The sequence below is a fragment of the Dasypus novemcinctus genome, chromosome 26, assembly GCF_030445035.2.
Source record: "Dasypus novemcinctus isolate mDasNov1 chromosome 26, mDasNov1.1.hap2, whole genome shotgun sequence".
Classification (NCBI taxonomy): domain Eukaryota; kingdom Metazoa; phylum Chordata; class Mammalia; order Cingulata; family Dasypodidae; genus Dasypus; species Dasypus novemcinctus.
The window spans coordinates 23351360-23379184 of NC_080698.1; the positions used below are offsets into that span (position 1 = coordinate 23351360).

The window sequence follows — 27825 nt, forward strand, 5'->3', positions numbered from 1 at the left end:
AGATGGGTTGTGGTATGTGGAAATCCCCTATATTTTCTATATGACTTTTCTGTTACCTAAAGCTTCCTTGAAAATAAAGTGAAAAAAATAAAACACTGGGGGAACATACAGAAGAAATTGTCACTGTACATAAAAGTTAACAGATTTTACAGGATTAAAAGACAATGAAAACATTTAAAAATTTTTACATATGTTTGTATTTTTTATTATTTTTATTATTTGGCTTTGTTTTGAGGGAGATTTTCGATTGCAGAAGAGTTGCAACTGTGGCAGAGGAGGATCATGCACCACCTTCCCTCCCCCGCATGGGATGTGACATCTTAGGAGGATCTCACTGACTGCCACAGTAAACAGTGCCTCAAGAGGGGGGATTTGAGGGCTCTGGAGACATCTGGACATTATAGAAAGGGCAGATAACCAGAGGAATTTGGCAGCCTTTCAGTGGGACTTACCTTGGAATATACGATAACCTATCCCCCCAATATATCAGAGTTAGTCTCATTTATAATTTTCCTACACATGGTTCTTATGCCTCTTTTATTTGAACCTATAATTAGCACAAAATATGTGTCCCAGACACTTAAATCTTCTAGCTGTTCATATGCCAGTTGAGCCCTGAATCTCAGTAGAGTTGCAGCTAACATCTACCCTTATTCACTGGACTCAGTCAAGGCAACTACCAAAAGGATGGTGGTGGACAACACCCATCCCAAAAAACAGAGAACATCTCCAACTGCAAGCAATATAGTTCCACCCAACTACCCCATGGGATCTGAGTCCCCTCTCATTCAGAAGCAGAGTAGGCATCACCACCCCAAAATCCTCAAGACTGAGGAATGAACAAATATAAGGGGGAATTGCAGCCAAGGACTCAAGTAGACATTTTTATTCTAGTAATGGACTTGGAATTGTCCTGGGTGGTACTGCGGGAACAGTTACTGGACATTGTGTCCTCCCATGGCCCACTGGGTGGACTGGGGGAGAATGTAAACTTAAATGTGGACCACTGACCATGTGGTGCAGCAGTGCTCAGCGATGCGTTCACCAAGTGTGGTGAGTGTCCCATGATGTTGGAGGAGGTTGTTGTTGTGGGAGGAGTGGGGTGAGGGGGGTAGGGGTATGTGAGGACCTCATATTTTTTTAATGTAACATTAAAAAAGAAAGAAAGAAAGAAAAAAAAAACAGACAATAGTAAGACATGACAATGAAAAGCCAAAGGGCAAAAGGGACGAAGTAAGTAATGTCTTTATAGTAATAACACATTATGTTAATGGCTTGAACTCCCCAATCAAAAGATACAGACTGACACAATGGATAAAAAAAAAAAAGAACCATCTATATGTTGTCTATAAGAGACTCACTTCAGATGTTAGAAAACAACCAGGTTGAAAGTGAAAGGTTGGAAAAAGATACTTCACACAAATAGTAACCAAAAAAGAGCTGGAATAGCAATATTAATACCAGACAAAATTGATTTAAAATGCAAAACTGTTATAAGGGATAAAGTAGGTCATTATATATTAATAAAAAGTGCAATTCACCAAGAAGAATAACCATAATACATATTTATACATCTAACCTGGGTGTTCCAAGATACATGAGGCATACACTGGCAAAACTGACAGGAGAAATAGATGTCTCTAAAATATTAGTTGGAGACTTCAATACCCACTCTCAGTATTGGATAGAATATCTAGACAGAGGATAAACAGAGAGCTTAAATAATATGATAAATTACTAGAACAGACATTTATAGAGCATTGCCTCCCAAAGCAGCAGGCTATACATTCTCTGCAAGCACTCATGGACCTTCTCCAGGATAGACCATATATTGAGTCAGAAGACAGGACTCAGTAAATTTAAAAAGATGGAAATTATACACTTTCTCTGAGCATAACAGATTAAAACTGAAAATCAATAATAGATGGAAAAGGGAAAAATTCATAAATATATGGCAATTAACACACTCAGATAATCAGTGTGTCTAAGAATAAATTACAAGAAAATTCAGTAAATATCTTAAGACAAATGAAACTGAGAACAAAACATATCAAAACCTATGGGACACTACAAAGGCAGTGTTGAGAGGGAAATTTATAGCCCTCAATGCTTACATTAAAAGAGAAGAAAGAGCTAAAATTGATATAACTTCACACCTGGAGGAACTAGAAAAAGAACAGCAAACTAATCTCAAGCCAAGTCGAAGGAAAGAAATAGTAAAGATCAGAGCAGAAATAAATGAAATCAAGAACAAAAAAACATAATAGAGTCATCAAAACCAAAAGTTAGTTCTTTGAGAAGATCAACAAAATTGAGAAACCCTTAGCCAGATTGACAAAGAAAAAAGAAAGGATATGCAAATAAATAAAATCCAAAATGAACCAGTAGACATTACCACCGACCCCACAGAAATAAGAGAGATCATAAGAGAATACTATGAACTGTATGCCAAAAAATTAGACAATGTAGACGAGAAGGACAAATTCCTACAAACACACCAACAGCCTACACTGACCCTAGAATAAATAGAACACCTCAACAAACCAATCATAAGTGAAGAGATTGAAACAGTCATCAAAAACCTCCCAAAGATGAAAAGACCAGCACCAGATGGCTTCACTGGCGTTCTACCAATCATTCAAAGGAGACCTAATAACAATCTTGCTCAAGCTCTTCCAAAAAACTGAATAGGAAAGAATGCTACCAAACACAACTATGAAGTCAACATCACTATAATAATACCAAAGCCTGATAAAGATACTATGAAAAAAGAAAATTACAGACCAATTTCTCTAATAAATAGACATGCAAAAATCCTTAAAAGAAACTTGCAAATTGAATCCAAAAGCACATTTAAAATAATTAAAATCCATCAAGTGGATTTTATCCCAGGTATGCAAGGGTACGTCAACATAAGAAAAGCAATTATTGTAATAAACCACATTAATAAATTGAAGAAGAAAAATTAAATGATCCTCTCGATTGATGGAGAAAATGCATGTGACAAAATACAGTATCCTTTCTTGATAAAAACACTCCAAAAGATAGGAATAGAAGGAAGTTCTCTTAATATGGCAAAGTACATACATGAAAAATTTACAGCTGGCATAGTACTCAATTGTGAAAGACTGAAAGCTTTCCCACTGAGATCTACTATCACCACTGTTATTCAATATTGTGCTAGAAGTTCTAGCTAGGGCAATAAGGTTAGATAAAGAAATAAAAGGCATCCAAATAGGAAAAGAAAAAGTAAAAGTTTCACCATTCACCAATATGATCCTATATCTAGAAAATCCTGAAAAATCCACATCAAAGCTATTAATATTAAAACTAACAGATGAATTCAGCAAAGTGGCAGGATACAAGATCAATAAGGAAAAATCAATAGTGTTTCTATATACTAGTGATGTACAATCTGAGGAGAAAGTCAGAAAAAAATTCATTTATAATACCAACTAAAAGAATCAAATATTTAGGAATAAACTTAACCAAGGACATAAAGGACGTGTGTTCAGAAAACTATAAAATATTGCTAAGAAGTCAAAGAAGAAAAATAAATGGAAGGACATTCTGTGTTCATGGACTGGAAAACTAAATACCATTAAGATATCAATTCTACCAAACATATCTACAGATTCAATGCAATCCCAATAAAAATCTAACAGCCTTTTTTTTTTTTTTGCAGAAATGGTAAAGCCAATTATCAAATTTATTTGAAAGGGTAAGGGACAAATAGCCAAAAATGTCTTAAAAAAGAATGAAGTTGGAGGACTCTCAGTCCCTGACTTTAAAAGCACACTACTTAGCTTCAGTGGTAAAAATAGCATGGTCCTGGCATAAAGTCAGATTGACCAAAGGAACTGAATCAAGAGCTCAGAAATACACCCCCACATCTATGGTCAAATAACTTTTGACAAGGCTGTCAAGCCCTCCCAGCTGGGTCAGAACAATCTAGTCAACAAATGGTGCTGGGTGAACTGAATATCCATATCCAAAAGAAAGAAAGAGGACCCCTATCTCACACCTTACAGAAAAATTAATTCAAAATGGATAAATGACCTAAATATAAAAGCAACAACCGTAAAACTCCTAGAAGAAAATGTAGGAAAACATCTTCAAGATCTATGGTAGACTGTAGTTTCTTAAACCTTACACCCAAAGCATGAGCAACAAAAGTAAAAATAGATAAATGGGACCTCCTCGAAGTTAAGCATTTTTGTACCTCAAAGAATTTCATCAAAAGGGTGAAAATGCAGCCTACTCAATTGGAGAAAATAGTTGGACATCATGGATCTGATAATGGTTTAATATCCACAATATATAAAAATATACTACCGCTCAACAATAAAAAGACAAATGAACCAATTTAAAAATGGGCAAAAGATTTGAATAGACATTTTCTGAAGATGAAATACAAGTGGTGAAAAAACACATGAAAAAAATGTTCAGCATCACTAGTGATTAGAGAAATGCAAATCAAAACTATAATGAAATATAATTTGACATCTAAAAAATGGCCACTAATAAAAAGTCAGAAAACTACAAGTGTTGAAGAGGATGTAGATAGACAGGAACGTGTATTTCCACCAAGGAAATGTAGAATGGTACAGCCACTGAGGAAGTCTGTTTATGGTGGTTCCTAAAGAAATTGAATATAGACTTGCCGTGTCACCCAGCAATACCACTTTTAGGTCAGATGAGACTCATCAGGTCTACTTAAGCCATATTTGTCCTAGACCAATGTCAATGCATGGTAATGATAAACACAATGATTACATAAGTGTTCATGGATACCATAAGTCTATAGAAATGACAATCCACTTAAAAAGCTGAAATCATGGATGACAACAAAGTATGATCTCACAAACTGTTCTTTTCCCTTATAAATAGTATCAGAAACATAATTTTAGTACCCCCAAATAATAAGCTAATACCATAAAGTAAATACTTGTAAAAAACATGATATCTTTAAAAGTGTGGTAAAGGAAAATAAAATCACAAATGTACGGTGTGGATTTCTGTGCCAGATTTTGGAGTGGACTTTTATGAAACATGTTTCTCTATGAAAATAGGCTTTGCTTCTATTTAAAATTTCAAAACATTAAATATGTAATAGTGCTTCCAATGACATATGGTTTGAATTGATATTGCTAAATAATTGTATATGAAATGAAATTACACTGAACTAAATGTTAGTAAAGATGACAAAATAAAATGCAGGCAATATAAACCATTGCACAGGTGTATGCCATATTACCAGATGAAAAAAATCTTGCAATTACAGGCCTCCAATATTTACTTCGCTTGTGTGTAATTACATTTTATACATGTTTGTTTAGTAATATCAATCCAAGACATCATTTTGAGAACATAATTAACTGGATGATAGGACAGAATGTGGGTTTGTTTGTTTTTAAAAGAAAATTTTGTGTTTCTGTATTTCAAAGAAGTTGATCTTTGTTAGTTGTGTTTAACTGCCATCTAGAGTTAAAATGAATCCATTTCTTTTCCTCTGTACTTATACTTCACAAAATTTGGGGAATATAAACCAACATATTTAACCCCATTTCATATTAAACAAATGTTCTTCAGACAAAAAAAATGTAAAAAGGTAACTTTCTTTATCCAAGTTTTCTAAGTACTGAACAGTTCCACCCACGACAAATTTTTAAGTTGATTCAAAATTGATATTGACATTTTTTCTAATTAAAACACTATTTAAAATGATAAAAATCAACAAACAACCTAATACACACTTGGACTTAGGGAAATACATTCAAAACTTAAAATTAATTTTCAGTCTACTTATATGGTCTTCTATTTGCGTTTTTTTTCAGAGCCCAAGGAAAGCAGTCCCAAAGGGAAAGAAAAAATTCAGGAATTCTTTCTTTTTTTTTCTCTCTGAAAAACATGATTGGGAAAGCTACCTAAATCCAAAGTGTATATTTAACTGATTGAACTTTAATACTCTTATGTTAAAAGTAACATCTGTATCCAAGTTTGAGGAGAGGGTTTTTAAGTAGGCAAAATATTTTCTTTGTGCTCCTCTCTTATGCTTAAGATTATGTAGTTTTGTTTTGTTTTTAATTAACTGTACCAAGTTAAAGCACAACTGCCTTTTCTGACAATATTTGTACACATCATTAGATCCTGAAACAAAGAAGTTGCTCTCCAGTAACAATGCAACTCTTATTCTTTGAAAGGAAATTTTATGAAAGTTTTCAAGTTGTTTCATATTGCAAACAATAATGATGAAAAGCTTCTAGTGCAAAGAGTCTTGAATGATCTCAATAAGCATAGTTATAGAGTATTTTTTAAAAAGATGGGAAGGACAGAACACAATGCTTACTACATAAAGTACATATTTAAGAAGGTTCTTAATTGCTTGCTCAGTTGTGGACTAATGATAAAGATATTGCAGGATTATAAAACCAAAAGAGAAAAAACATGGAGAATATAAAGAAACAGACAAGAATGCTATGACAGAAAAGCCTTGGTTATAGAGTTACAGAGAGACTAGTAAATATATTGAAACACACTGGGAAATGAGGTGAAAGGATTGGGGGAAAAACGTCTTCATAAATTACATGCAGCTGGAAATATGTCAGTTTAAGACAAAAGGATTGTGTGGGCTTTAAATTGCTGAAATTTGGGAAGTAAAAGGTATACTTATTTTGCATACAACATATAACTGATTTCCTGAAAATTATAATGTTTGCTCTGATTTCTCAAGTGCATTTTAGAAGTAGTGAGATTTTTAATTTGGTTTCTTAAGGAAGGGTAAAGCCAGTGCAAATTCTCACTGGAAATCTCTAGGATTGAGAATAGCTGCATCAGCATGACCTTGTTCTCTCTGGCAAGACATCTGCAATGTCGGCACCAGCTGTGATAATGATTTCTCTGTTAGGATTTTATCTGATTGGACCTAGGTTGATACCTGGTTCATCTGACAAAAGTTCCTAAACAGGTATCTGGTTTTAAATTCTCTCTGGTCACAACCATCAAGGCCCAATTTAAATCATTTCAGATATATTTTGAGTATAGAATATTTTTTCTGTATTAAAATGGACAAGAACTATGGAACAAGGTAAATTTCCAATGATTTCATTTCAAACTGAAGAAAAGCAGAAATATAGGCAATTGGATCCATTTTGCCAAATTTCATCTGGTATTTCCTGGAACAGGAAGGAAAACTAACTCCATTGCAGTCATGAGTTCTTCATTTTCTTAGTATTTGTCTACCCAGAGTAAAGTCAAAGGAAGTCTAAAAACATGACATCTATATAAACTTAAACAGCGTTAACCATCAGTAATTTCATGTCTTTGAAAAAGTCAAAGGTTCTGCAATTTTTAATATACTTTAAATATATATATATACTTAGATTACATAAATGTTAAATTAAAAATATACGGGACTTCATATGGACCACTCCCTAGCGCTTCCACATTTTCCCACATCAACAACATCCTTCATTAGTGTGGCCATTTGTAACAATTGATGAACACATTTTGGAGCATTGCCACTAAGCATGGACTATAATTTACAGTGTAGTTCACTCTCTCCCACATATTTTTGTAAATTATTTCAAGACATATAATGGCCTGTATCTGTCATTGCAATGTCATTCAGGACAATTCCCAAGTCCCAAAAATGCCTCCAAATTACAGCTATTTTTCCCTCACTCCCCTCAGAACCTCAAGCAGCCACTGCCTCCACATTAGTGATGAAAGTTCATCTACTGCTAGAATCACAAGTCTATAGTAGAATAATAGTAAATCTACTCTAGTTCATCATTCATTCCCCAATCCTGAGGATTCTGGGGTGATGATGCCCACTCCACCTCTAATTGAGAGGGGCTTAGATTCTATAGGGCAGATGGATAGGACCACCTTGCTTGCAGTTACAGACACTCTGTTCCTTGAGATGGTTGTTGTCCATCATCATCTCTTTGTTAGTTGTCCTGAGTGAGTCCAAGGAACTGGAGAGAATGTGTTGCAACTCTATTGAGATTCAGGGCCCAACTGGCACATGGACAGCCCAAAGATTTAAGTCTGTTAGACATACAGCTATACTGTACTCTAGTACTAACTATAGGTTCAAATACAGGGTGCAGAAGAGCTATGTGTAAGGAAACCATAACTGAGTCCAACTCTGTCACCCTGGGGAGCATAAATTCTACAGTGGGGCCCACTGGCAGGGCACCAAAATCCTGAGCTCTCTGCCCTACCTATAGTGTCCAAATGTCTCTAGAGCCTTCAGGAGCTCTACTCTATGAGGCAATATTTACTTTGGCAGTCAATAAGATCCTGCTGAGACGTGCATAAGTGTAACTTCTGGAGTGACCTCTCAACTCACTTTGAAGTCTCTTAGCCATTAGCCATTTTTATGTTGTCAGCCATCATCCTCTAGCCTCTCATGAATTCCATAAGAGCCCAGACAGCCTCTAGGCTCTAGAGGTAAGGGGCTGTATCTTACAGATGTTTAACAAATACATCTATATAGAACTTAGGACTAAATGACAATACTTTCTAAACAGTGAAGCTAAGGAGGCAATTGCTCCTTAGCTAAAGACCAGAGCTAGTTCAGGGGTTAGGAGACATTAACTTCGCTACACATTTACAGAATACCCCATTATGGTCCAGGTGTTATGTATAGGTTATGTATAGGTTGCAATAATTTGCATGGTAGATCATGGGTACCTCACTTCAGAAGATATCCAAACTTACCTAATAAATACAGAAGCTGTATGCTAATAGATATGCTTTGCAATTACCGGAGAGTCTGCCTCACCAGCCAGGTGTGTCACAAAAGAATAAACTGTCATGAACTTATATCATGAAAGGGGTTTTCTCTTTTAGTAGAGAGGAAGCACTTTTATGGGATGCTATAAAAATAAATGATCACAGTCTATCTAGACAACCTCTGTGAGGGGTCCCTGGTCACCATTCTCCTAGAAGGAAAAAAAAAAAATTCCAATAGTCTTTGGTTCATAGCTAAGGCAGATAATCTTAAAAAAGCTGGGCTCAATATTGAAAGAGCTGGGTTGGTCCCAAATGTGTCACTATGCAAACATACACAAAGCAGGAAGGTGAGCAAAATTTGTCTTAAGCAACACAAATGTTTTAATGTGCTGTCTCTCAGGTCTCTAGGTTATGCAGCCCATTATCAACTTAAGAAAAAGCCTTATCTGTACACTTACATAAAAGATAAAAAATACTGTCTTGAGCCACGCAAAATCCCTATTTCATTCCTGGAACACAGGACCATTCAAGAGTCTATTTCTCATCTTTACTAAGCAGTAAGGGTGTGAAACAGCTAAATGAAGAGTCCTATCAACTGAGTATATTCAGCCTATCTCAAATTATAATGGAATTTCAATAGGGGGATTCTTTCATTCAAAAATATTTACGGAGCACTTACATGTCAGACAATTCTAGGAGCTGAGGATACAATAGCAAATAAAAGAGACCAAAATAGCCATCAGAAGTTTGAATTCTAGTTGAGGGGCCACTGATAAATGAACAGATAATTCTATAAAATGTGGTATGGTGTTGTGTTGTAAGGGAAAAAGAGCTGGAGGAGGATGATAGAGAGCCAAGGGGGGAGGTGCCATCTTAGATTGCCTGTTCAGGGAATGCTTCTTTGAGGGAGTAGCATTGAAGGACATGAGGGACTGAAACTATGTAGGTATCAAGCAAAGGAAACATTATGCGCAATGGCCCTGAAGCAGGAGTTGTGTTTCATGTACATCTCCTGGGGGCGGGAAAGGGAACGGAGAACACCTGGATTGCCCTTGATCAGTTCAGCAACCTTTAGGAAGAAAACAGCTTTACCCCTCTTGAACCTCAGTTTCTTCCTCTGTACATTGTACCTCAGCCTTTTATTTCAAGGACTAAATATGCTACTGTATGAGAATGCACTCTACAGCTCTAAAGAATTATTACTAAGTGTGTATACTGGAGACTGAGGGAAATTTAATGAAGGCTCTGAAGGTTTCAAGCTGCAACCCTGGACACATCAATGGCCAAACTGGTTTCCTCTCTGGCAAATGAAGATGACAGTACCTATCTCTCGGGGTACTGTGGGGAGATTCGATAAGATCACCCAAGTAAATAGGGTCAATGACACACAGAAACCTTCAAGACACAAACGATCACTATTACTGTTGCTACGGGGGCTGAGGAACTACAAGGCGGCAGAGGCTTCGCTGCTTTGTTCAGCACCTGACGCCCAGGGCAGAGTGCCCTAAAGGCACTGCATAGGCTTTGTTAAATGAATTGAATAACTGAAATTCGTTCAAGTACTTCGGATTTCTTGGAAGAGTTCTTTCCCCGTTTCCACACTCTGCTGTGACATTGCAGCTTATAAGAAACCAGTTTCACTCACTGGATCCCTTTAAACATATGCAGCTCCCATTTTAACAGGCTTTGAACTTGACTATCGCAAATGGCTTTTCTCCGAGCCACCCTCCCGCGTATCACCGCGCCCACCCTCTGTCAGAGCCGCTGCACTTCTCCGGCCACTCGCGGCCGTCGCCCGTATTTTATAGCGACGTACTGACGTCACCGCGCGGCGCGTGCGCAAGGATGACGTGACCGTGCCCTGGCCTGCGCGGAGGGTCCGGCCCCTGCACCGTCCGGGGAGAGCCCGGGGGTGGGCTCCGTGAGTGAATCCGGGTGGTGGTGGGGCCAGCGGGTGGGCTCCCCTGCTGTCCCAGGCGGCGCAGGTAGCTGCAGCGCCGGAAGGGAGGCTGCGGTTATGGAGGAATGGCTGGCGCGGTGGAGAAACTTGGTCAGTCCTTCGGCTGTCTCACCGCGCGTTGGGGCGGAAGCCGCGGCTTGGGTTCAGCGGCCACAATCGGCCTTGGGGTTTGGTCAGCAGTGCTGATGGCGGGCGTAACAGAAAAGACATTAAAGCGAACTAACTTTCCGGGATTTCCCTGACGCGTGCACTAGTCAGCTCTATTGTAAAACGAAACCGGGTGGAAGGCGACGGGAATTGGCCTGCAGGGGTCTTAGCGGAAAATCGTGTAAATGAACCTCCCTGGCCGGCTGCGGAGCGATTGCTGCCCGCGGGACTGGAAAACACCCGATGAGGGTCGGGTCGTGTCTCTGTTTCCCCTGGCTGTGTTTCGCGTCCAGGACTTCCGTGAGAGTGTGCTAAATGAAAAGCTCAATCTTTTTTCAGGGCTGGATTAGTAGACAGTGTTTCATTTCATAAAATTTAGGAAAGCCAGTGCATCATTCCTGGAAGGAATTTCATTCCATCTTTTTCTCCCTTAGAGCAGGCACCTTCAGCTTTTGCACCAAGTCAATCAAGCAGAGACTCCCCTTCAGGCTCAGGGCCTTCAAAATATTTCTCTAGACCTTCATCCGTTTTGGAACAGGCATTTGAGCCAAGGTGAGCTTGGCTCGTAGTGTAGAGTGTGCCATGGAAGTGGGTGTTCCTAAATTCCTCGCCTGAGATTGCTTAGCTGCCACGGTAAGATGAAGGGACCTGATTGTGCTTTTCCCCACAGTTACATATAAAAAATACTTTCCTGTTTGGGAGATGGTGGGACTGGGCAATCTTCCAATAAAAGGAAAGACCATGAGTTTCCAGTTGGTTTTCATACTTGTTTGCCTGTCTGTGTGTGCGCACATGCTTAAGGGATGGTATTCCTGTGTTGAAATTTACAGAGTGGATGTTTTTCTTTCTGTTGATTCAATAAAATGTTTACTAGTCTTCGTACCAGCTGCTTGTTTGTTTTGAATTCTGATTAAGGTTAGAGGAGGGAGGGAAAAATATGAAATAAGTTGAATTTTCTTTATTCATGTTGTTCCTGGATGCATCTAGCATACAAAAAGCTATACATTGTGGATAAAAATGTTTTCAAATGCATTCTTTCATTTTATATATTATTACATCTTAAGGCTAGTTTTTCTTCTGAGAGAGCGGATGGGCTGAAGTGCTAAAACCCAAGTGTTGCAAAGCTGTGGACATGTGGTAGAAATAACTTTAAATGTTTTTATTATTTAGCAGAAAGCTTACCTCTGCTTTGAGTAAACATGACTTCCTTGTTTGCACAAGAAATTCGCCTTTCTAGAAGACATGAAGAAATGTAAGTATGTTTTTTCCCCAGATTAACCTAAATATATTAATAGTACTGACTTTATTAGGTAGACATTAGGTGCAGAGGAAGACAAACATTTGAAAGGGTTTAATTTTCTGCTGCTTGAATTAATAGGTTCTGGTGTTAGAGAATGTCATTGTCTCTTAAAAATAGCAAAGATTAAAAGGTATGGTATGAAAAGGCGATGACTGCACAACTTTGATGAAAGTGAGAGCTGCTGGATATACATTTTGGATGGATTGTACAGGATTGTCCAGGGAATAGGACAGTATAATACAGTGAACCATGTGGTAGATGATGAACTGTAGTTAACAGTACAAATATGATGATGTTCTCTCAAGAACTATAACAAATGTACAGTAGTAATATATGGTGTTAATAATGGGGGTTGTGTGGAAAAAATATTCCAAATGGCTCTATGGACCATAGTTGGTAATATTTTTGATGATGTTCTTTCAAAATCTGTAATAAATGTTCCACAATAAAGCAGCGTGTCTGTAGAGGAATGATGTATGGGAATTCTGAATGTTATGCATGATTATTTTGTAAGCTCACAACTTCTTTAATAAAAATATATATACACGTTTAGAAGGTGTACTATGGAAAACGTTTTGCTCAGTGAAATAAGCAAAGCACATCAGAAAAAATATTGTATGATGTTGCTTTTGCAATAGCTAGAGTTAGCAGTTTCACAGAGACAGGAAGTAGATTAGAAGTTATCAGGGATGGGGACAGGGGAAATGGGGAGTTTTTGCTTGGTGGGTATAGTGTTTGTAAATAAATTTTAAAAAAGAAAGGCATGATTATGGTCAGTATAGTTTTACTTGTCGTTACTAGTAGTGTATTAATTCACCCTCCTCCCACCCTTTGTAGAGAAGCTCCATATTAGTATTTAATGAACTTCTCTAAGCCTCTTGCCTAGAGCTGACTTCACGGGCATGTGACCAGTGCAGTCACAGGTCCCATGCTTAGAGGGAACCCACCCTCAGTTGAATGGTCTAATATCACTGTCTTGATCTTTTTTTTAAGATACTCAGCTTACATAAAATGTTATGTAAAAAAATATAAGGGATTTCTATATGCCCCACTCCCCCCACCTCCCACTTTTCCACACATTAACAACTTCATTAGTGTGGTACATTCTTTGCAATTGATGAACACATTTAGGAGTATTGCCACCAAGCGTGGATTATAGTTTACATTGTAGTTTACACTCTCTCCCACTCAGTTCTGTAGGTTATGGCAGGATATATAATGGCCTGTATCTGTCGTTGCAATGTTATTCAGGACAATTCTAAGTACCAAAATGCCCCCATATTATGCCTCTTTTCCCTCTCCCTGTCTTCAGCACTGCCAGTGGCCACTGTCTCCACATCAATGATATAATTTCTTCCTTTGCTAGAATCACAATAAGTCTATAGTAGAATACCAGTAAGTCCACTCTAGTCCATATTTTCTTCCCAAAACCTGAGGATTCTGGGATGGTGATACCTACTCCACTTCTAATTGAGAGGGGGCCTCGATCCCATATAGCTGATGGATGGGCCTCTCTTACTTGCAGTTGTAGACACTTTCCATTCCTTGGTATGGTGGCTGTCCATCCTCACCTCCTTGATAGTTGTCTTGGGTGAGTCCAATGAACTAGAGAGTAAGTGTTGCAACTCTACTGAGGCTCAGGGCCCAGCTGGCACATGGACAGCCCAAAGATTCAAGTCTCTTGGATGCACACCTACCAACTCCAGCACCAAGGTTTCCCTTGGGCTTGTCCAGTTCCCTCCAGATCGATGCCCTGAAGCCTTCTTCTCTGTGGGTTTCCAAAACAGCTCACTCAGGTAGGATCTTGCCCCTTCTCAGCCGTTTTTTGTGAGAGAGCTGGTGAGTGCCCTTTTAAACTGACACCATCTTGCCCCTCCCCCTCTGATCAATTGTTTTTATTTTTATTATGGTAAAAATGTAACAAATTTTGCCATCTTACCTATTTTTAAGTGTACAAGTCATTCATTATATTCACAATGTGGTCAACCATTACCAGTATTTCCAAAAATTTTTATTACCTCAAACAGAAGCTCTGTACCCATTAAGTATTAACCCCTCATTCCTCCTCCCTTCACCCCTGGTAACCCTGAATATACTTTCTGTCTCTATGAATTTGACTGTTCTAGGTATTTCTCATAAATGGAACCAATATTTGTCCTTTTGTGTCTGACCTGTTTCATTTACCATAATGTTTAAAATTCATTCATGCTGTAGCATGTACGAGAATGATAGTCCTTTTCATGGCTGAATAATATTCCATTGTATGTGTATACCAGATTTTATATACCCATTTAAGAGGATCAAAAACTTACAAAATGAACATTGGACCAGTGAGAAACTTTTCAATTATATTCCATATAACAAAGTAGTTTGGTAATCACTTCAACTTTTTCCTTCAATTACTATTTCACCTTGTGACTATGCATACATACACACAACCTCTCACTCATATATCAAACCATCATCTTTTTCTTTTAGAAAAGAAGAAAAATATTTTTATTGCTTCTTCAAACATATGGAAGTTTAGCACAATTCTAAATGTGTAACATGAGATTCAGGGGTACTGAAGTGTTAAGCAGAAGGTTTCATATAGCAAGTTACATCAAAGTATATGTGTGGGGAAGTATATATAAGTATGTGTACAAAGGGATATGTATTACAGCTTGCATTTTCTTAAAAAAATTAAAGCATATCTTCAATATACTAAAATAATTTCAAAACACTAGAAGGGCCAAAAAACAGATTCATGTACTTATGGAATATATAAAGAGTATGCTAATGAAAATAAAAATCTTACCTAAATTGTCCTAAGATTTACTGAACTAAATTTATCTAACTTTTTCACTTGTCTTATTGACATAATAATTGGCTTTCAAAATAAGTTGGAATCACTCACAATTAAAATTTACTTTTTTTTTTTAATATCAGGGAGGCAATAAATTGTTTCCATCTTTTTTTCTAGAGTATCACAAAGATTAATGTTACTTCAACAAATGAACAATAGATTTGGAGAGCAAAACATGGAAAAGATATCTCAGATGCAAGCAGCTGAGACTGCTTATAAAAGGAACCTTAGTCTTTTAAATGTAAGTTTCCATAACTTGAGTATAAATATTTTTCCCACCTTTCCAAAAATGTTTTCATAATTTTTATTGATTTAATTTCTTTGGTCCGAGTAATAAATAGGATTAATGAAGCAACATATCTTTTTTTTTAAATCTTAGATAAGTAGGATCTGAATTCTCATTTAAATAAATAAAATTGAAAGATGCTCAAGCTAAATGTGTTCAGTCAACCAGAAAAATCAATGACTATAGAGGAAATTTTAAGGTCACCTTTGTGCAAGAATAAGAAAGTGAGAAAAAGAAGACATAACTGTCTATCTGCTATCTTTTATTTGAAGGAAGATCCTGAAAGACCATATAAAGTACCTATAAGGTATTTAGATCCAACTCTAAGTTCTAACTGAAAATACAGAATTCATATCTAAGATAAGAGATTTCCCTGTTCTTTTTAGATGGAGATGAGGCGTGGTCAAAGTGTGTGATTGTACAGGGTCTCACCATTTGGCCAATGTGCCCATTTGGAGTAAAATCGTATGTGTAACATTTTTGGCTGCTTGCTATACTTTGCTTCCAGAATTGTATGGCTTCATCCATAATTAAAACCCTAAAGTTTGCTTCCATTCAAGCTTCCAAGAGATCCCATGACTAAAACATTTGGTAGTAAGACTATATTATTTAAGTTATAAAGCAGTGTTTTCAGTTTTTTATTGTTAAATATTTTCATCGATAGGCATAATATAGTTATCTCCTGTCGTCACTATAGGGTAAAGAAGAAAATTCAGTTATCTTCTCAGCTTCTGGCAGTTTGATCCACAGTAATTTAAGTCACAGCCATAGTGCTACCAAAGCATTCTATATTGCCATATGTCTTACTTGCCCAGTGGTGTTTGCAATATTTATTTTTAAATGAAAAGATATGGGATAATCTGGAATGAAACGTCAGGAAAGCTAAATTAGAAGGTTTGATCGCTAGTTACCTGCAGCCAGTGATATATTTGGTTTTCAAGTGTCTGTCTTTTAATTAGCAAGTATATAATGACTACCTGGGGGTCCTATTGAACTATCTCTGAGCAGAAAGTGAGGAGAACAAAATAAGTATAAACCAGAGTTCTTGACATGAAGGAGCTTACAGACTTAGTTGATGACATAAGATGTAAGACCTTATGTGGTAAAACATTAAATTATGTGGAATAGACTCAGTGCTGAAGGAATAAGAGAAAGAAGATCTTTGAGAGCTAGAATATTCTAAGAGGGCTCAGAGAAGAGGCTAATTTGAACTGTATTTGAAGAGGCAGAAAGCAAGGCATTCCGTTGGATTCTTGCAGTATAGCTAAGACCAGAAAAATGAGTGGCCCTGTTTAATATCCATGGGACAGTAAGCTAACTGGCTTGGAAAGTCACAGGAAACAAAATTGGATATGTATTATGAGGACAAACTAAGGAGATAAGACTTGATATATAGAAATAAACAGAAAATATTTAAACAAAAGAAAAATATAGACTAATAAGAAATATATGAGTGGTTCTAGGTGATTCCAAGAATGGAGAAGCTGAAGTTAAAATGGGAAGCAAAACTTGGTTATATTTAGAAGGAAGATGACAATGAACCTGATTTTGTGGTCATGAGAAACTTTAGTTTGGCATGCTCTTTTTTTCCCTCTGATTATCAAAGTAATATATCTCACTGGAAAACAAATTGGGAAAGAGTGAAGAAGATGAAATAGCACACCTTACACTTCAACCCTGCCATCTTGAAATACTGTATATTTCCTTTTAGTCCTTTAATGAATGTTTATTGAGCAGCTATTGCATGCCTGGCTCAGTGCTTGCTTCTAGGGCTGCAATCTCTTCCTTCCCCCTTTTTTAAACATACTTTGAATCATTCTATGTGCAATTTTTTTTTATCCTGCTTTTCCTTGTTATTTTTTTCAAATTTTGGATACAATTTTAATAACTCTACCATAGAAGTTATTTTGAAAGTAAAATCAGTAGGACTCGATTATAGAATTTGAGTTAGGAGAGACTTTAAGAAGCATCTAGATTAGATTAGATTCTAATCTAATGGTAAAAATTAGATTCTCATCTAAAGGTTTTCATTTTTTTAAGCATAAAAATCTTTTTCTAAATACATAAAGAAGATAAAAGTGGACCTACTTTGGTACAAAGCCCTGCTATAGCTCTAGTAATTCTTAGAAAAACCGCTGATCTGAACAAACCCCTTAAATTAGAGATGAGGAAACCAAAGGGTAACTCCTGCTTCTTTTCAGATTAACAATTTAAGTTACTGCCAGGATTTGTACTTAAGAAATACAGAGCACACTTTAAAAACAGTTCCACTAAAAACTGGAAGCATTCCCTATAAAGATGGTAACAAAATAAGGATGAACTCTATTACCATTCATTATTTGGTTTCATTTAGATAGTCTTTACCAATGTAATAAACATTGATAAGAAATGAGTTTTAACTTTTGTAAAGGAAGAGTCACACTAATATTTTTAAATGATATGATGAGAGACTTAGTAAAACCAAAGTTGTTTTAAAACCAGTATATTTCAAGTTGAGTAAAATTAATGGATAAAAAGGAAACATGCAAAAATCTATAGTAATGTTATGTATACATGGGATTATATAAGAGATCAGTCACATTAGCAATAAAATTATAAAATATTTAGGAGCGCTCTCAACAAAGGATAAATATGATTAGTGTAAAAAGAATTATTACACTTTAATGGAAGATTTAAAAGAAAACTTAAAAGGAGATGTATACCTTAATCTTGACTGGGGAGACTGTCTAAAGTCATTTATCACAAACTTATTTTTAGGTTAAATGAAATTCCAACAAAGTTTGCAAACTCAAATTTTTCTAAGTTCATTTGAAAAAATAAAAAAGAATATCTAAGAGTTTTAAAAGACAAGCAACAAAGACGAGATTAACCCTATCAGATATTAAAACACATTAGTAGACAAATGAATATGAATATAAGGAGTGAAGAAAAATCACAGCCAGGGTTTACAAAATATTCCCTTCAGTCACTAAATATCATAAATAGCGGAATTTGAAAGCACAGCTGAATGATTTTTCCCTGTTAATATTAGTAAGATGAAACATGTCTGCCTTTTAAAATGTAAATATAATAGTATGGTCTTGGAAGAGAAAGGAAAGATTTTGTTTCTATAAATATTTCCATAATATAAATTGTCAAACATCCCCTAATTTAGTTTTACTGGAAAGGCAATTTTGTGGTAATTAATATCATCTCAGGAAAAAGAAACACCCTGGGTTGAGAAAGCATGGGAAGGTGCTAGGGCAGATAAGAGATACAGTGCTTCCATTAAGGAGTGCCTGGAAGCCTTCGTGAGCAGGGCCTTCAGCACACTGCCCCCCAGAGTGGCCAGTGACTTACAGCACCATGTCTGTTCTCTTTCCTCCTTACATTTTTCACTTTCTCCATTTCATTTCAGGTACAGTGGTAGAAAATTTTAGTGGATGCTTAAGTGTTCCTTATACCAATGACCCTGTATCATGTGCTTTATTATTTTTTTTCCTATGCCAAAAATTGGCCCTTCAGCAGATTAAAAGATTAAAATCAGCCAGCTGCAGCTGGGTTTGCTATATATACAGGGTGAGATCACTGTTGCTGGATTGGGGGTAAGGGGGAGAACACATGTGCAGGTGGTAGGGAAAAAGAGATCTTAGCATGTGACTCTGTGCTCACATTGTACCTTTCACAGTCATGAGTAGATTCATTTAAATATGCACTTCTGAAGTCCGCCATAGAGTGGCATTTGCACCATTATCTGTATTAGAAACTAATTTTTAAATAATTATAAAAAATTTTAAAATTTATAAAAAATTTTAAGTAATTATAAAAAGTATCTACAGAAGAGAGAATAGAAGAATGTACTTTCATGTGCTTAACACAGTTAATGAACAATTATAAGCACATGGCCAATCTTGTTTTATCTATACTTCTCGTCTTCCTAGAGAAGTTAATCTTGTTTCATCTGTAATTAATTCAGTATATCTCCTTATGTATTTCAGTATCTATCACTAGAAGATAATGATTTTAAGCAAAATCACAATACCATTATCAACCTAAAAATTTACAATTATTCCTCAAATATCTAGGCAAGGTTCGAATTTCCCTGATTATTTTATAAACATTTTAAAAAATATTTATTTTTCTCCCCTCCCCCCCCCCCATTGTCTGCTCTGTGTCCATTCTCTGTGTGTTGTTCTATGTCGACTTGCATTCTTGTCACGTGGCACTGGGAAACTGCGTTGCTTTTTTTGTTGCGTCATCTTGCTGTGTCAGCTCTCCACGTGTGAGGCGCTACTCCTGGGCAGGACTGTGCTTTTTTTGCGCATGGTGGCTCTCCTTCCGTTTGGGTCACCCCACTCGGGATACCCAAGTGGCACGGCACTCCTTGTGTGCATCAGTACTGTGCGTGGACCAGCTCACCACACAGGTCAGGAGGTCCTGGGTATTGAGCCCTGGACCCTCCATATAGTACGCGGACGCTCTATTAGTTGAGCTACAACCGCTTCCCTGTAAACATATCTTTAGATTTGTTTGAATCAGGACCTGAATAAGATCTAACCTTTTATTGATTGATAGGTCTCTTTCAATCTTAATCTTAATCTCTTAATCTTTAAACCCATTTTCCTCTTTTATTCCCCTTTTATTTGTTGAAGGAATTGGGTCATTTGTCTTATGATCAAATTGCTAATTAAACCTCTGAGGTATAATTCAACATGTTCCTCATAATTCCTATAATTCCTTTAAATTGATAGATCTAGAGCTGCACTGTCCAGTAGAAATTTCATGCAAACCATACATGTAATTTTAAAGTTTCTAATAACCACTTTTTAAAAAGTAAAAAGAAATAGGTCAAATTAATTTTATAGCATTTTATTTAACTGAATATATATATATTTAAATGTAATCAATGGAAAAGTTGTTTATTAGGTATTTTATATTCTATTTTCTTCAAATTCAGTCCATATTTTACATTAATAGCACATCTTAATTTAAACTTGCCACATGTGGCTAATGGTTCCCACAATGAATATTTTAGATCTAATGCCTGATTAGATGCAGGTTCAATTTTGTAGGGAAGAATATCTCTATGAGGCCTGATTATCCCTCTTTTTGGAATTTTAGCAGTTACTGATGACCATTGCCTAGATTAATTAATTCATTAGGGACTGCAAATGTGCTATTCCAGTTCTTTTATCCCCTCTCAGTCGCTAAATGTTTCTTGGAAGAGAAACTTCCCCTCATCAAATACTTGATTATACTGAAGCACAGTTCATATAGGAAAAAGCCTGATGAGTGCTTGATCCTTAGCCTTATTTTGTTTTCAGAATAGATTTGGTTTTGTAGCATCCTCCAAAGGAGAAAGATGATCAGTGAGGTCTTTTTTAAAAAACATGTCTAGGATTTGAAATATTTCAATCCATTATAATTTGTATCCTTACCAATGCTCAAATCAGTCTGTCTTTACCAAATGGAGCCTCTTCAAATTAGCTCCTGAATGCCTTTGACACAGTCCTATCAGTCTTGGATAGTTTCCTTTTCTTTGATATGAAAAAGATCTTTCAGGATCATCATATACATTTGCTGCCCAGATTAGAAATTGACCATTTCTCCAAGATGCCCTTCATCCTTTTGATGGGAAATATATTTCGAGCATAAGGGTATTCATTGCAACTTTCTTTTTAATGATAAAATACATCAAAAACCTATATCAGTATTTCCAATTAAAATACAGGATCACAAAATTTTTAACTTAGAAATCCTCAATCTTGTACCTGTTTCCTTTTCCTCATAACAAAAATTTCAGTTACCAAAGAATTTTCTAACACTAACTGTCTTAGTTTCCAGGCTCCTGTGACAAATACCACACAATAGGTTAGCTTAAACAATGGGAACCTATTAGCTCATGGATTTGAGAGTAGAAGATTGAGGCATCAGCAAGGCAATCCTTTCTTCCCAGTCTATAACATTCTCGTGTTAGTTGCTGGTGATCCTTGGGGCTCATTGGTTCCTATTCCTGCCTCACACCATGGCAACCTTCTCTCCTTTCTCATCCACATTCTCTTGACTGCTGGCTTCCTGCTTCCAGTTTCTCCCTGTGAATTTCTCTTTATAAGGCTCCAGTAATAGGATTAAAACCCATCCTGACTCATTTGACCATAGCCTAACTAAAAATACATCTTTGAAAAGTCCTGTTTATAATGGATTCACAACCACAGGAACGAAGCTAAGATTGTTTTTTCTGGGGTACTTAAAAACCTATCATACCAACATTACTCCTCATTTGTTCTGTCCTCTGATACAGACATCACCACCTCCAAAAATGTGATTACTGAAAATAGTTTTCAGTTAAATTTTTTTTTTATTTTACAATTCTTTTTGTCCTTAGGGTATATCTCTGTAAAGCTGTTCAGTGAAAACACTGTGTTTTAAGAACACTTGAATAGATCCTATCCATGTGATTATACCACCAATTCCATAACAGATTTGTTTCATTTTGTTTTCAGTTTGTAGGGGTTGTTTTTTTATTTGTTTTATAACTATGTAGAATTTGATATGGCCCACTGGCAAATCTATAAACAGGGTAATACACCATGTAGTCAGTGAAATCTAGCTTCTCCCCCTCTTCCCTGCCTCCTCTTTTGGTAATTATCTTAATTTTTAGTTTATACTCAGGAAACTTAGATACATTAGTCATGTATTCATTTAATGAATATTCAGTGCATATTATGTGCCCTGCATGTAGTTAGATACTCTGATGCATAAGAGTTGTATCGAACATAATTCTTACCTTCTGGTAGTTTACAGTTAAAGGGAAGGTTCTTACATGGAAGTTTTAGGATATAACTTGCTTTAGAAGGCCGGGGTCAAATTGCAGAGATTTTTTCAGTCAGGCTAATAAATTCAGACTTCATGCCCTATATCATGGGTTTCTATAGATTATTCTATGGAAGGACTTAATCTAAAGTAGTTCTTTAGGAAAACTCATCAATCCCACATTAGGGATAAAAGGATAGAAATAGACTGAGATATAGTCTAGATCTGAGTCAGAGTAATCACTAAGGATTTGTTAAGTGGACGTATGTAATAAGGCAGAGCATTGGGAATTAAATGGAAAGGCTAGAGAAGAACATCCTGAAGGAACAATCTATAGAACTTTGGGATTTTAAATGGTAGAGAAGAAGAGTTGAAGATAGAGAATACAGCATAAGTATCTAGGTGAATGGAATTTCTACTAATAGTAATACACTCAGTAGGAAGATGAGTTTAGTTTTAATTAGGTTGAGAAATAATGGCCTACAAAGAAAAGTTAGTCATCCCTCTATAGTAATAGCTGAAGCTACATAAGAGAGACATTCTTGGAGTGAAAAAAGTAAAAAGATGAGGACAGATGTCACAAATCTTAAGAAAGCCCATACTTAGGAACAGGGAGAGAAAGAGGAGCCAGCCAAGGAGAAAGAGAAATAGGAGTCAGAGAAGAAAGAAGAAAATCTAAGAAAGTGAAACAGCACTAAGCTAAGGAAGGAATTTTTAGGAGGGATGATAATCCCTTGTTGAAATGCTACAGAGATGACACAGTCAAGTTTGTAATAACAGGCCTGCTTTGCCAGGCCACATATCCCCTATCCCCTGTTTGTATCTGCTCTTTTGTTTGTAAATATGCTCTTCTTTCAGAGATATTCAAAATCCTCATTTTCTCGTCTTCAGGAAAAATGTTCATAATGTCTATAATGCTAGTGGCACCTAGACCTGCCACTAACAGTAATTTTTTAGAATCATGTTATCATTTGTGTTTTGATTATTCTATTTGTGTTCTTTTCTGCTTTTGTTTATTTGATTTATAAAAGTGAAAGTTATTTTATTCCAGGACCTTGTAAAATCTCAGTGTAATCATAGAACAATTTAGCTTCCGTATCTTTTGTAGCATCCATGTCAAAAGCTATTTGCCAGCGTCTTAGCTGTAAATGTCTGATATGGGATAGACACGCTAATAGATGGGCTTTTTATCCCTAAATTGTTGTTTTTCCCCTTCAAATTACCTTCCTCTAGACAGCAGGTGCATTATTGGTTGTGCAACTTTGGGGAGTCCCTTTAGGGAATTTCCTGTTTTTCCCTTTTACATTTCACACCCATTCCTTTCTCCTGCCGCTACCATCTGCTATCTCTTTTCTCCTGTTCAGCATTGGCTTCTTCACACCCCACTCCCACGCCCCTTTCCATCTCTCTCCGTCTGTCCAACAGCCCTGTACGTAGATTGCTCCAATGCTTGTACATGTATCAGACAACTTTCTCTTTTCTCTCAACTCACTAAGCTCCACACAGAGACAAAATTTACATGGTCTTCAAGCAAGGCCTCTGAACTTTACAACCATGATCAATAGGCATGGACAACACAGATGCTGATTTTGGGGGCATTTATTACATGTTTGTACAATTTTCCAGGGCCTTAACATTTTGGACTTGGAATTCATGCATATATCAAGGTAAAATCTTTACCAGGGTATGAATTCAACTTAGTTACCTTTGCATTTTTACAACCATAAGAGAAAATACACCTGCAAGTTAAACTACAAAGGAAAGGATGGTGTTTGTTTATAATTGAATGCCTTCAGCTGAATGACATACTCCTTAGCAGTAAGACTTGCATTTGAATTAACTTGAAAATCTAGTACTAAAAATCTAAGTAGGACAGTGGAAAGGTTCTTGTCACAAAGTACTGAGGTACTTCGTTGAAATAGGTAAAATATTCCCATAAATATAAAATTTTTAATGGAATTTTAAACACATAAAATGTATACCACTGATCTGAAGAGACAGGAAATCTTCACTTTAAAGGTTAGCATGGTCTGGGACCGAGTATCAGACTGCTTTAGTATCAGAATATTCAACTGCTTATCCATCTGACTGTTTTTGGGTAATTTCAGAGCTAAGATAATGCTGAGTGGTTTTAGAGGAAAATCTTTTTGCAAGAATTATTGGCACTTACTAGCTATGTAAAGTGAAAATACAGAACAAAGACATATTACCACCTCCCTATTTTAATATAAGAAATCCTGCACTCTCTACTTCGAGGCTGGTTAATTGACGAATGATCAGTTCTGCTACCTCAGCACCCCAGCCTCAGTTCAAACCTCGTGACCAGAGAATAGTGAAGGTGAGACACTTGGGATATAGATATTGCTAGTGCAGGTGTAATTGTGTGTGTTTCTGTAAATACACTTCTTAAAATGGTGATGTCTATTACAGGATATAGAAGCAGCAGAAAAGTCTCTACAGACCAGGATTCATCCACTTCCACAGCCTGAGGTGCGTTCTCTCGAGGTGAGAATCTTAAGGAACAAACATAAAAAGAGAGAACCTTTCATGTTAGTAGTGTATTGTTATAGTGTTTATATGTGCTCCTTTCCCAGATTTATTTCTTGAGTAAAATAAACAAGATGTGTCTGATCATTCTTTATATGTCCACAATGCCATGCTTTTATACTTATTAGGTATTGGTAAGTATTTTGATTAAAAATTATTTTCTTAATCAAGTGGAAATTTTATAAAGATCCTGTTATGTTTTCACCCAGTCACTTAGAGACAACTACCTATTAAACCGTAAAGACAATATTCACCAATCTTAAGAGGACAGCATAACTTACCAAAGTGATTTTCCTGTTGGCTGATGTTAGAAATAGCATTTCAGCCCTCTCACCAAAAATTTAACCAGAGCTGTTTAAATTCATATTTTCACGCAGTATAATGTGACTTTTACCTGTTTTATTCTGCTTAGGCAGTTCAGGATCACATTGGGAAGATGGTTGGCAAAAAAATGCCAAAGAAATCATACTTGGTTTATGAATGTATTTGTGATCAATGAGAATTTATTTCTTTTTTTAAAATATATATTTTTTATTTATTTATTTTCTCTCCCCTTCTCCCCCACACCCTGGTTGTCTGTTCTCTGTGTCTATTTTGCTGCATCTTCTTTGTCCGTTTCTGTTGTTGTCAGCAGCACGGGAATCTATGTTTCTTTTTGTTGCGGTCATCTTGCTGTGTCAGCTCTCTGTGTGTGTGGCACCATTCCTGGGCAGGCTGCACTTTCTTTCATGCTCTCCTTACAGGGTGCACTCCTTGTGCGTGGGGCTTCCCTACGCGGGGGACACCCCTGCATGGCACGGCACTCCTTGCTCCTATCAGCAGTGCGCATGGGCCAGCTCCATACGGGTCAAGGAGGCCCGGGGTTTGAACCTCAGACCTCCCATGTGGTAGACAGACGCCCTAACCACTGGGCCAAGTCCACTGCCAAGAATTTACTTCATATGCAATAGTTTGATTTTATATATATATACACGTACATACATACATACATACACACACACACACACATATATATACACACACATACATACATTTTTTTTTTTTTGGAGGTACTGGGGCCAGGGTTTGAACCCAGAACCTCATATGTGGGAAGTTAACATTCAACCACTGAGCCACATTGGCTCCCCTGAGTTGGTTTTTTCATTTGTTTGCTTGTTTGTTTTTGTTGTTGTTTTTAAGGCGGGACTGGGAATTGAACCCAGGACTTTGCATGTGGGAAGCAGGTGTTCAACTGCTTGAGCCACATTCGCTCCCTTATATTTTTATTTTTCAAATATAGTTTTGCTTTCTCCCTGACCAGGGATATGAACAGACTCAATATTAAAGGCTGAGAATTTGCCCCTTAATTTTCTCTGTCATGTAAGGTAAGAAAAGGCAGTGGTTGAGTTTAGAAAAATACCTTGGTACAAAATTGTGCCTTGGCCATGTCTTTTTCTTTACTGAATTCTCCAGTACCTTACTCTGGTATGTATAGGACCCACAGTCAGGTTAACCCAGCCATGAATGGCTGAGAAACTTCCAACACAGGCCTTGGTTGGTATTTTTCTTAGTCAGCCTTGCACAGGAAGACCTTTATTTAAGTATGCCAGACTATTTCTAAAACCACATCCATAGTTGCATAGATATGTAAAATCCCTCACCATTTTCACCTTTTATAACCCCTGTACTTTTAAAATATCCTTAGTGAATAACTGTGTGTTCCTAAAGCTATTTAATTATTTGGCTAGACTTCCCAAAATGGGTGATAGTGATTATCTATCTAGTACTTCTATGCCTGCCTTTGGCAGTGTGGTTCTCTTTGGCCTCCTTAAGACAGTACCATGGAAACCAGGAAAGCTTGGAGGTGCAGCGTGGTGATGTTGTTTGAGCTTCCATAGCCTGTAGACTCCTAGAGCAAGGCCAGTAATATAGCATCTCAATTTTCAAGTTATTTATATTGAAAATTGGTGCATGATATTGCTGTTATTTTCTCATCTACAAAAATTTGGGAAAAAACTACAATTTTTCATATCTGCTGTTCTTCAAGATATAGTAGATGTGTGTTTTTAGTGTTCTCCACTCCACAATTATGGGGGTTATTCTGAATCCTATACAGTAAAGTACTAGCTATATTTCAGTTCCTAATCTTGTCCTAGGTCAAACTTTTGATGTTAATTCAGATGGTAAAAGTTAATCATTTCGTTTTAATAATTTCAATATGGGTAATCATTGGTGTAGGATCTGGTATGTTAAACAAAAACATTTAATTGTTGTATAGCCACATATGATACTACCGGAAATAATCACAAGTTTGGCCACAAGATGGCGTGTAAAATCACTATAAAATTCTAAAATCTGTACTTCTGCCAGCCTCCGGTTTTACTGAGAAAAAGAAAATTAACACAAGTAAGTAGCCAGATTTTTTTCTAAAATTATCATAAAATGTTCTGTAGAGGAAGTGCATTCTGTGTATATTCTGTGTGTGTGTGTGTGTGTGTGTGTATACATGCACATACACACTTAAGTGAATAAACATTTAGACTATTATGAAGCGCCAAGTTCAATTGCTTGATATGCTTTTTCACTTTTGGGTTTTTGTGTTTTTTTTCCAGACTCATTACTGGGCATCAGTAGAAGAATATATTCCCAAATGGGAACAGTTTCTTTTAGGAAAAGCACCATGTCCTGTTGGTTTTGAAAATCAAAATGAAGCAGAAAATACCATTAAAAATGAGACACAGCTATAATTTCTTAATATGCTATTTCAAAAACCTTGTTTAGTAACACTGAATATTAAAGAATGTCGGGTCAGTGCAGGAACTTTAGGAATTGGATATTTTCATATTGGTCTGTTACCTCCTAAGTGACAATGAGACTCTGAGAATCTCCTGGGAGAGGTCAAATTACCACTAAAAGACTAAATTTCAAGTTGGATTATTTATTAAATAAAATATTAAGTAAGTGTTACATGTATTGTTTAAAAAATCATTTATAGGGAAGCGGTTGTCGCTCAACCAGTTGGGCTCCCGTCTACCATATGGGAGGCTCTGGGTTCGCGTCCCAGGGCCTCCTTGTGAAGGCAGACTTGGCTGCAAGCTGCAGCAAAGCCCCCCAGAGTGCCGCCCAGCCCCCAAAGCGCTGCGGAGAGCTGAGTCAGCAAGGTGACACAACAACAACAACAGAGGGAGACAAGCAAAAAAACAAAGAAGAACACACCGCAAATGGAC

At 36.7% G+C, this 27825-nt stretch overlaps 1 protein-coding gene across 14 annotated transcripts; it reads left to right on the forward strand.

Annotated features, from left to right (window-relative positions):
* The first annotated feature begins 10556 nt into the window (after positions 1-10556).
* Positions 10557-27565, forward strand: CEP15 (centrosomal protein 15). Of its 14 annotated transcripts, none has more exons than XM_058288897.1 (6): positions 10560-10663; positions 11284-11482; positions 12020-12101; positions 15112-15235; positions 24503-24577; positions 27211-27565. In XM_058288897.1, the coding sequence occupies exons 3-6, from the start codon at positions 12049-12051 to the stop codon at positions 27343-27345; spliced, it is 387 nt and encodes a 128-aa protein (XP_058144880.1). In that variant the 5' UTR covers positions 10560-10663; positions 11284-11482; positions 12020-12048; the 3' UTR covers positions 27346-27565. The 14 variants fall into 14 exon arrangements, with proteins under 14 accessions (XP_058144883.1, XP_058144880.1, XP_058144878.1 ...); XM_058288895.1 differs by having other exon boundaries at positions 11284-11401; XM_071212133.1 differs by having other exon boundaries at positions 10582-10663; positions 11289-11482.
* The last annotated feature ends 260 nt before the right edge of the window (positions 27566-27825 follow it).